Source organism: Protomyctophum parallelum (assembly GCF_964188405.1).
Source record: "Protomyctophum parallelum genome assembly, chromosome: 8".
NCBI classification, from domain to species: domain Eukaryota; kingdom Metazoa; phylum Chordata; class Actinopteri; order Myctophiformes; family Myctophidae; genus Protomyctophum; species Protomyctophum parallelum.
This window is the reverse complement of record NC_139703.1, coordinates 33521155-33533118: the sequence shown is the minus strand read 5'-3', so window position 1 is coordinate 33533118 and position 11964 is coordinate 33521155. Positions and strand designations below refer to the sequence as shown.

Here is an 11964-nt window from a genome sequence, read left to right as displayed (position 1 = left end):
TCAGAGCGTAACAATTTGCAGTTTCGGACTCTGTTTTGTTTCCGTTGGGTACAAAATATATACGGAAAAAGCCCTGGCATGGTTTAACTACCTTCTGCCGCCACCAGGTGGCAGACAAAGAGTTAATTACAAAGTGCTATATGGCCGTTTTCTGAGGCCTCATACACACATGTCAAACGGACATTATGTGTTCCGTCTGTGTTTCATGGCCGCCTCAATGCTTTTCCAATGGAAGTAACGTGGTTTGACCAAACACTTTGTTTGATGGGGGGCAATCAAACACAAGTGTTTGTTCAAACCACGTGACTTCCATTGGAAAAGCATTGAGGCGCCCATGAAACACAGATGGAACACAGAATGTTCGTTTGATATGTGTGTACGAGGCCTGAAATGCATTTTCATGAAACCAAAACGACAGGGTAGAAGTACAAAGATCAGGGCACACATGAACGATATAAAAAAAGCACATTGTTGAATTCAACAACTCCTCACCGCCCTTCTCTCTCTTATCCTCCCCTCTTCCCTTCGTCCAGATCCCCCAGATCAGCTACGCGTCCACCGCCCCGGAGCTGAGCGACGACCGGCGCTACGACTTCTTCTCCCGCGTGGTGCCCCCGGACAGCTTCCAGGCGCAGGCCATGGTGGACATGGTCAAGGCCATGGGGTGGAACTACGTCTCCACCGTGGCCTCGGAGGGCAGCTATGGAGAGAAGGGGGTGGACGCTTTCACGCAGCTCTCCAGAGATGCAGGTGGGTGCTGGTGTAGTGCGTCGGGTTGAAGTGCAGTGTGAGCTGTAGTCAACTGTCACTCAAATCAGCCAGAATGGTCAGAATGGACCCCTCGGGTCCGATCAGTCGATTCTCATGAATGTGTAGTGTTGATGATGATGGAAACGTCTAATGAAAATGGTGATGCTGATGAAGGGAGTGTCGGAGTGATGATGATGATGATCCTGCGCTCTCCAGAGATGTCGGTTCTAGTGGGAATTATAGTGTTTAAAGGCATAGAATGTAATGCCAATAAATCAGTATTTTAGCCAGTATGGAGTAGTGTAGTGGTGTTGCCCTGTAGCAACACAATGCCCTCTTATTGCTGTTTTCTGGTGTTTTCACTGCTTGTTTTGGTAGTCCTAAAAAGCTAAAATACAGCAGGAGGACAATTTCTACGGGTAAACAGTAAACACCACCTCGCTATTCCGGTGGCTGATAACTGCTGGTATAGAGGGAAATGGTTGGTTAAAATAAATGTTGTTTTGTTATGTAAACACATGGCAAAATGTAAATACTACTGTATATCTTTAAGATATATGTCAGCCTGGTTTATTTATTCAATCGATAGTCAGTCAGTCAGTCAGTCAGTCAGTCAGTCAGTCAATTGTATTTTCAGACACTCATTGTATTAGAGTAATAGTGATGATGTTGAATACATTGGTGTTTGTGCCTGGTGGCCACTGATGTTTGTGTAATGGTGCTGGTGGTGACAGGAGTCGGGGTGGACTGGTACTGGTTGAATGGTGACTTGAGCGTTGCATTGATTGTTGAATCAATCAGCGGTGAGACGATGATGTTGATGATGATATCAGTGGGAATGATGGTGCTAAAAAAAATAAGTGGATTCACGGGGGTGTATTTTCTCGGACTGGTCCAGAGAATCAGCTGTGATGAACAAATTGAATAATCATGTAATTCGATTTAATATGATTGATACCGATGTAATCAGATCAGTTTTTCAAGTAAGTATTGCGTATTTGACTGCAGATGAAGAGAGTTCAGCCCCATGTGTGCCCCTAGCCATTACAACATGTCACTTTAGACTATTCCTTATTGAAATGTACAAGCTATACTTTAGCACATTTTTATATCCTTGTCATAATATTATGCTGCAGCAATTCACAAGGATTTAAATAATTCTAATAAATCCAATGGCCAGTTCTTATCTCATGGCTTCATGTGCATGAGGGCAATCTCAGAAATTGAACATTATGGCTTAATTTAAAGAGATTATAGCATGCCACAGTTGTGGCCTGCATAATCTAGACATAAACACAGACACAAACACTGGCACAGACATAAACACAAATTGCCAAAGTATAAGAGTTGAAGAACCATAGTGCTGAGGGAACATAGACATGCTTCCCGCCAAGTGATGATGAGAAAGGATCTATCGTGGTCCTATCCTTGCTGTCCTTGCGGTCCTAACTGTTGCTGGGGCTGTGTACCACCCACACAGGGGCACACAGAGAAATAACATACCTTTTTTCCACATGGGAAATTGTCCATTTGCCCGTCTTCTACAAACCTCACGCACTACCATTTTGGGGTAATTGAGTTGCATGATTTGTGCCTGCTTGGACCAGGTCTATTTGAACAGATGTCTCCAAAATCACACAAACCTGTTTTATAATTGATATGTACAGAGAATAGTCACATATTATGCAGTCTGTCTGTGGTCTTTAGAAATATTTAACTGATGAAAAGTACTAATTGTATCCATTGGAGCACAGCTTTTCTTTTATTTTATTATTATTATTTTTTTTCATTACGGTTTTGGACATACAAGTTTTCTGCCCAAAAGCGACAATATATTCTTCCACACATGGTTCAAGGTTCAAGGTTCCGCGGAAGCTTTCGGGACTGTCCCATTTGTAAAATGCCTACATTTAATACAAGACCACCGAAGTAATAAAAGACCATGCAAATACTAATAAACACGTACAGTATAGTAGTTCTGATGAGGGAATGGTGTAAGTGGAAGTCAGCATGAGAATGATGATGATGATGATGATGATGATGATGATGATGACAGCAACGTGATAATAGATAATTAGGGATGTCGGCAAGCTTTCACCTTGACTTTGTCTCCAATTGATGAAGACAATGATCTGCGGTTGAGCGTTGTGCTTATTAATGTCTCGCCATGATTGTATGATCACAAGGGTGACTTTATTACGATAAGAACCTCTGGCCATTGTGCAGACTTAATTTTCTCCTAAAACCTCCCTTTCCCTTGACACCTTGTTAGATGACTAATCAGCTGAATGGTGAATCCAATAAGTGCCTTCCGGTGTGTGTGTGTGTGTGTGTGTGTGTGTGTGTGTGTCTGTGTGTGTGTGTGTGTGTGTGTGTGTGTGTGTGTGTGTGTGTGTGTGTGTGTGTGTGTGTGTGTGTGTGTGTGTGTGTGTGTGTGTGTGTGTGTGTGTGTGTCTCTGTGTGTGTGTGTCTCTCTCTGTGTGTGTGTGTGTGTGTGTGTGTGTGTGTGTGTGTGTGTGTGTGTGTGTGTGTGTGTGTGTGTGTGTGTGTGTGTGTGTGTGTGTGTGTGTGTGTGTGTGTGTGAGACTGTGTGTGCGTGTGCGTGCGAGATATTCTGGGTTACCTCCCATTTTGTGAGTAATCCACCCTGTATTGATTTTGAGGTGCTTCTTATCAACTGGCAACCAACACAAATGCACACACACACACACACACACACACACACACACACACACACACACACACACACAGACACAGACAAATTAGTCTGGCGTTAGCAGTCTGATTAAAGCAAAAATTGTCTTCGCACAGAATGTGTTGCCCTCTACCCAGACTGTCTTCTGTCTGTCTGTCTGTCTGTCTGTCTGTCTGTCTGTCTGTCTGTCTGTCTGTCTGTCTGTCTGTCTGTCTGTCTGTCTGTCTGTCTGTCTGTCTGTCTGTCTGTCTGTCTGTCTGTCTGTCTGTCTGTCTGTCTGTCTGTCTGTCATCCACACAACCCCCAGTCCATCCATCCACACATCCATCCATCCATCTATGAAAAACAGTAAGATGGCAGAAATCACGTCATGGTCTAAGCTCTGTCTGTGTGTCAGAGATCTCCTATAACTGTCAGAGAAGTCTATGGAGACTCCTCATTGGGGAAGTCTCATGGCTTAAGGATCTCTATTTCTTCTTAGGAGCTGGGGAGGGAACGGAGCTGGTCACGTTTGAGTCTAGGGTCTACCTTTAGATACCTCTATTATACTTCTTATACTTTTAATGGGTGTACTAACGCTGCACTAATGCTCTGTGCGCCATACTTTATAGGGTGACGTCATGGCCTGCCGTCACGCTGTCGACCATTTCTGTGACAACAAGAGCCATTAAATAGATGTATCTCTGTGTATGAGGAATGCACAGTAAAGCAGCAGTAAGGTAACAAGGTTTCATTCCACTTTCAGTGGCACTGGTACGTTGTCATTTAGACTGCCCATGTTCTATTCCACTTGTGTTTAACTCCTTGACATCCATGGGAAGTAATGCACGTTCTCTCTTGTCCTTGGTGCAACAAAACCTAAACCGGCTCTTTTGATATAAGTTTGTAGTATTTATCTTTGTCTTACTAGTTATCTCTCCAAATCTATCATTTGGATGTGAAACATATTACAAACCCTGAGATTATTATTATTATTGTTATTATAATTCATGTGTTTGATCTGAGACCTACCATAACTCTTTTGGAAGCCTATCGCTAGGCAACCCCCTTGCATAATCTGGCTCTATCTGGACTGTCTTGTGGATACAGAATTTCCGCATTTCCGAATTTCCGCATTCTCTCCACGTTGAAAGTTACAGAGAGCAGCGTCTAACCAAGTTCGACGTGACACACACACACACACACACACACACACACACACACACACACACACACACACACACACATACACACACTATATCTTGCTATATCTTTTTCTGTTTAGGTAGAAACCTGGCCTTTTTGGCTCAGATTCAGCACAACTGCAAAGAGAAAATGGTGCAAGAGACAACATTTGCTCTGAGACTGGGGTTCTCAAACCATTATGCATTGAAAGCACTTGGTATAATGGCCTCAAGTTGAAAAGTGCAGTTGAGTGGAGGTGAGGTGAAGATTGAAAGTAAACAACACATGCACACACACACACACACACACACACACACACACACACACACACACACACACACACACACACACACACACACACACACACACACACACACACACACACACATAGATAGATTTCAATAACTGCTTGACCGTATTTGGAACACAGTGATTATGTGCTCGTTAAAATAGAGGCTGCCTGCCAGGCAGCCAGCATTATTCATGCGATTGCAATGTACAGTATACAAGTTTATTGTTCCTAGTCTCTGGTGGTATTTATCAGCTGGAAAGGCTGTAATCAAATCTAGCCAATTATTTTACCAGCCCACTTTTATGCAAAGTAATTTAAACTTTCAAACTCGTTGGTTGGTCCATCTTTGGACACTTTGGTCCCAAACAAGATATCTTGAACGTTATACTTGTTTTGGTTACCCTATTTTCCCCCAGCATCTCTCTTAAAGTGTGATTGTCTCCACCAGGCCGAAGGCATGGGGAGAGAGTATGTTTTGCACTCCGTCCGTCCTTCTGTCCGTCCGTTATCAGCTAATCTCCGGCACCGTTAACCCGGTCGGTGCCAAACTTTGCACACACACTCCTTGGATGCCAACGATGAACCTCTGTCCCACATTTTCCAGAACGGCTTGTTATAGCGCCACCATGAGGCAGCTTTTCACATTTTTTTACCTAAAACTGCACCGATCTGTGTGTTGCATGCACACTCCCTAGAGGCCAAGGACAAACCTTTGACCTGCATTTTCCGCATCTGCCTTTTATAGCGACACCAGGAGGCCGACCTTTGTAGAACACATTTTTTTATATTACTCCTCCAGATTCTGTTCAAAAATCTCACAAATCGTTACACAGTAACTCTATAGTCATGTGCTCAAGTCGGATCTGTCCGATATTTCATATTCCATCCTAATTGGCTATAATTGGCTTTCAAAGTTTGCAAGATTGCCCCGTTTTGAACAAAAGCCTCAAATCATGAACGCAGCCTGCAATTTACGTGAAATCTTTCACACATTTTCTTACTAGGCTTAGGAATATATCCCACCCTTTCACATTGGCCTGTTATAGCGCCACCAACAGGTTGATTTTTGAAAAACACATTTTTGGAACAAAATGCAAAATGCCTCAAATCATCCAATTGCCATCAAAGGCGTATGAAGACATGGCACCCTTTTCACATTGGCCTATTATAGCGCCACCAGGAGGCCACAACCTGACCTGGCTTGGTGGAGACCTGTGCCCAGAGGGGCACTTTTTCTAGTTGTGTTTGTATTGGTTAATTTAATGCTTCAAAATACAACAACACAGGAACAGGGGTTCGATTGAAAAAAATGACACAGTGATGGCTATGGTAGCAGTCGCAGAGTAGGTGTGCAAAAGTGTGTCCTTTTTTTTCTCTGTCCGAATGAAACGGACTCTGTAAGGAATTTAAGGGATATCCTTGGAGGATAGATCCTAATTGTTTTGTCACACCATGGCCTTTCCTGGTTCCACCCGTAAGCCAAAAATGTAACTTCTACAGAAGATATCTCAAAATCTAATGCACAGCTAATGCCATTAACCTTTTTTACCACATCCATGCATGATCGGCTATCTGATCTAACGGGCACAGTGAACCCATTTTGGTGAACCCATGGCCTGCACCCTTTAAGCAAAAATGTCAATTTCAAGCTTTTTAAAGAAGCTACTTTATTTTATTACACTTGAAAGCTACTGTGTTGTGCAATTCTTTGAATATATATATATATTCTTTCACACGTTTTCAACTCAAATCTTTGCTTCTGGGGGGTCCCTGGAACAACATATTTTGAGATGGGGTTCTGCGGCCAAATATATATCATTCTGGGGGTCCTTGACATGAAATAGTGTGCTCACCACTGATAAAGAAACATAGGTTTTTCAGAAAACTGAAGACATGAAGACATTTGTAGAATCTGTTCTCAGGTCCAAATGGATTAATCAAATCTACGTTTGTCAAGCCCCCAACTCTGGCTCCTTGCTTTATCCCCTCTCCTCATTCTCCACCTCCTGCACTGTACACACAGCCCTGTGTATGTATTTATGAATCCATTACACTGCATGGAGATATTAGAGTCGACACACCGGTTAATGCAGGATCTAATTTGACTGTCTGATTTTCAGCCAAATCCCGGATGGTATCCATCAGCCGTTTATTAGTCTCTTTTGCTCCCATAAATGCAGATTAGAGACACCACACTATTATCATTATGGGGCTGGGGATGGCAAGGGAGGGTTGGCTGAGGGGATGGAGATAAAGCTATAAAAAGTTAAAGCAACATGGTTTCACTTTACTTTATAAAGCTATGGCGTGCTGCCCTAAATCAGTTATAACTCCATAACTACAAGACCTAGATGTACAATCTGGTATTCTATGGATAGTTGACACCTTAACATTTTTATATCAAGTGGAAGTTTAGTGGTGGCCTCCACCAGGACAGAGTGACAGCAGATATAACACAGCAGAAATTATATTTTTTTTCCTCCGCCTAAACAAAACTTGGATTTGAATGAGAATAACATCACTATACCATTTACCAGCAGGCCAAGGATGCACATAATGTGTTCTACAACTTCTGAACTGCAGTTCCTCCAAATGCAATGTATGGATGAAAAATACAATGGCAGCTGATTATATATGCTGTAGGTCCCCTGTAAAGGAATCAACATTGAAATTGTAGTTTGATTTAGTCTCTACTGATTTAATGGTTATGGTGTATGCTTTAAGACAAGTAATGCGCTAAGGCAGTAATGTGTTCTCTGTGAGTCAAAGCAGGCATTTGTCAGTGTATCATTATTACTCTTCTATTCCCTTAAACTTAGTTCAAACTACAGAAGATTCAACCATTTTATGCCCACTTCATAGAATGATGTCATACAACAATGTGGTATTACGACACCACCTACAACCTCATGTCGTGCGACTGAGCATAAACTATCAAAAGTGCTCCCCGAAGCACAGGTCTCCCAACAGGCCAGGTCAGGTTATTGTGGCCTCCTCCTGGCGCAGGAGGAAAGTGTGTGAAAATCAAAAATGTCCCGCAAATTGCGCGCTGCGTTCATGATTTAAAGCTTTTTGTTCAAAACAGCCAATCCTGCAAACTTTGGAAGCCAATGTTGGCATCCAGGGAGTGTGGAAAGTGTGTGCAAAGTTTGGCATCTGGGCCAACGTGCCTGAGATTAGCTGTACACAGACGGATGCGCGCACACACACACACACACACACACACACACACACACACACACACACACACACACACACACACACACACACACACACACGCGAGCAGATGGATGTGTGCAAAACATACTCTCCACCATGCCTTCGGCCTGGTGAAGACAATAAAGCATTAGAACACTGACAAGGAAAAACTGCAGCAGTCTGAATGACCCTGAACGAACCCTCCTCTTTGTAGTTGCATTAATGTTCCTCTATTGTTCCTTATCTGTGTTTCACAATCTAAGCTCACACAGTCACTCTCTCTTTCTCTCTGTTACCGATTATTTTACTGCCTAAACTAATTGAAGATTTGGTGCAGAGCAATTTGAAAAGAGGCATTTTAAGAAGTAGTTAATGACATCCCGTGGGCTGCAATGCTGAGGCTGCCCAGCATTAATATTTCAAGGCGGTATCTTCATGTGATGAGTAATTACTCATTAGAATGTGAGGAGGACTCTGTTGGTCTACATCTCTTTATGGGCAAAAGATGACCATTTCAGCAATGGCATAACTCAGATACCACATTTTTCAACCACAAAGTTTTCCAGAGTAGAATTACTGTAGGAACATAAAGGATTTTAGTCAAAGAAACTTAATAAAATACATTTATATTCTCTAAAATGTTTTAAAAGTAAAGGAATCACTTCACTGTAATATTGCTGTGTTTTTGTTCAATGCAATAATTACCGGTAAATGATAAATGGTAAATACACTTGTTTTCACAATTTTTTGGTGAAATCTTTTAATTAGATCCCATAAATGGTAATGATAGTTGTCCATCATTTTCATTTAATGTACTTTGGGATGTACTGGTAACCAAGTTTGTGAATAATGAATTGCACAAAAAGTTTTATATTAAAACTTCTAGAACTGTTTCCAGATCTGCATTTTGTGTACCTCACTGACCAAGAAGTTGGCATTTAGAGTTCTACACATAGCCTGCCAGAAAGTACATTAGGTACACCTGTTTAGTAGCCAAAAACGTCAAGACGTCTGATTGACGTCTTTGTAATGGATGCCACGGGCGTCAAGACGTCTCTCCCTTTTATTATTATTATTATTTATTTTTTTTATCCATATTTTGGATATTTTTGGATCATAGAAAGACGGTCTGTCACATACTGTAAGCACACTCACACTGGTGAAATTACCTTTTTGGACGCAAGCCTGTAACCTTTGCTTATGTAACAGTCTCATTAATCACCAAATCACATCGCTGCCCGCTCACTTTGATGACATGTTTGACTGATGGCTGCCTACAGACCAGTCATCCTATTCACAGGTCATTTAAGTGACATGTGGCATACGGTACATAGCGAATGACTCAGAGGATGACTCACCAGCACAGTCATAACTCTGAGGCTCTTTTTGCTCTCTGTGAACTCTTTGGTGCCTCATTAGCTGTGGAGAATTGGAACATCACAGGTTTACTAGGCTGTTAAATTGCATTGGTTCGGTTCGTTTCACGTTGACAATATCAAGCAGGCCTTTTGGAAATATTTGTATTGTCATACCAGAATAGATATATCCAGCAGGCAAGATGGAGCATTGTTGGCACAGGCGGAAAGGAATGGGGGGACCCGCATTTAGAAAGAGCATAAATTAGCAGGCTAACACATAGAGCAATTCCAATATGAGGACAGTATGTGAATTTGCTGTATATATCTTGTAGCAGCCAGGTTTCCAAAAGCTATTTCAGTAATTTGATTGTTGCTGACTGATCCTAGGCACTTTTACATTAGCCTGACACTCCTCGTTTCAGAGGGTGATCAACATTTTAGATTAGTTATTGGCTGCAGGCACGCAGATAGCAAGATCAAACAGAGCTGCCCACAACTGTAGGCCTAGATGATGCAGAACTGGAAAGAGGACAGTACAGTACCTCCTCTAACACTGTGCCTATTTCCTCATCATATAATGTCACATGATTTACTAGCTTTATTTGTTCAGTTGCCTCAAAAGTAACTCTTCAGCACCCCTATTTTGTTTTATTGGGGCAATAATTAAAGGTATGTCACTTAATGTTAGCTAATGAGGCCAATTAGGCATCATTAAGTAGATAACCTTTCTATATCCATAGCATAGCAATTCCCCTTAAATGCATTATGAGGAGTAGGCACCCCTGCCTACAAAGCTACCTATTATTTACTGCCTATATTTAAAAGGAACAAATATATCTACAGTATTAAAAAGACCACTCCATGTTCAGTATAGTGAGGTACTATAATAACTCTATTACAAAGTGTTTCACTACTTGACTTCTTGTACACGGCACAATGTGGAGATTTATCAATGTGTTGCACTCTGGATTCACCTCAAGAAATTTCAACTACAGTGGGTTAATGTCCTCTTCAGGAAAAAAGATAGTCATTTCAAAAATGGGGGAAAAATATCTAATCTTTCTTTAAAGCAATTGAGATTGGGGAGACTATAATGACAGTGGGAGTTATTTGGTTTTTATTGAAAATGACACAGTGAATGAAAGTGTAGACTGTCAATGTCAAATACTCATCAGTGGTGACCCTTATTAACTGGTTATTAATGGTTAACTGATTAGTTTAAAACCATTATAAAACAATGGACTCAAGTAATGTACTTTATGTAGCCTAATGTCCCATTAAAATGGCAATTAAATATATGATGGTGTAAATCAAACAGAGAAATGTGTAAAGGACAAGGTTACTGTATTTTGCATAAGATATAATGCTTACATTAGTGCACAGGCATATAGAGAATGCAAGGCTTCCAAAGGTTGTGTTTGTTTGTTCCCATTAATCATTACATACTGGCCTGTAATGCTGTGTAAAATCCTCAGTTTTAATTTAATTCAATTAATGCAGACTGAAAGATACATGCATCTATATGAAAAATCCATCTAGCCCTTTTTACAATTTTGCCTTAGTTTTAGTTTAAACTACCGGTAATACTCAATGCAAAGCTGTGCAAACAGTAGCTAGTGGTAACTGTTGAATGGGTCAATTAAGACTTCCAAATAAGTGTATAGCAAATAAGGTCTCTTGGGTGATGTGACATTCTGGTTTAACAAGTGGAATTTACCTCCACACATTCATAGATTATTGGTTCCAAATAGCCAAGCTGTATCTGGGTATAACCTCATTTATCAGTTGATATCCCTGGCTGACAATGTATTCATAATGGCACAGAGCAGTCTATCCATCACACTGCCAAATAAATACAGTAGGCCCTAGATGTTTGTATAATGCCTGCCTTATCCAAAATCCTTACCCTGGAGGATGTGTAAGCCCAGTATGGGATCTGAACGACCATCATGAATAAATCAACCACATTCTCATGGCACATTTCACAAACATGTGATTTCAGCTGACAAATCCACTCAAGCAGAGAAAGCTATGATAGATGCTAAGGACCATGGACACTGGCCTCAATGCATACAGTATACTATCCACAGGTTTGGTCATAAACATAGACCATTTCCCCCTTTAATGGCTTCTTTTTTTGTACTAACTTATAGCTGAATTGTCCCCACATTGGCAACACATTGAAAAATAAGTTGTGGATGTTTGGACTTAATATATATATATATATATATATATATATATATATATATATATATATATATATATATATATATATACACTGTATATATATATATATATATATATACTGTATATATACTGTAAAACAGATAAGATATATCCTTAAAATTGGTTGAGCATAACTGGCTGAAGTGTTGCTGGGTCAGCCAGCAGTCTCTGAAGACCGGCGTGATGGCTCCCAGCACAATTTTCAAATGCCTTGCACTTTGATGTTGTTTTTTATCTATCAATGATGGCAACCAATTACCCACTTTGGGTGTTGGTCAGAT

General features: G+C 40.9%; 1 protein-coding gene across 1 annotated transcript in view; it reads left to right on the top strand.

Moving 5' to 3' along the window:
• Positions 1–638: 638 nt before the first annotated feature.
• grm7 (glutamate metabotropic receptor 7) overlaps positions 639–11964 on the top strand; it is a gene marked incomplete at both ends in the record, with an annotated part of 205608 nt that continues 194282 nt past the window's right edge. The window contains one exon of the mRNA XM_083772088.1: positions 639–750. Within this exon, the coding sequence (XP_083628214.1) occupies positions 639–750 (112 nt within the window). The remainder of the gene's footprint in view (positions 751–11964) is intronic.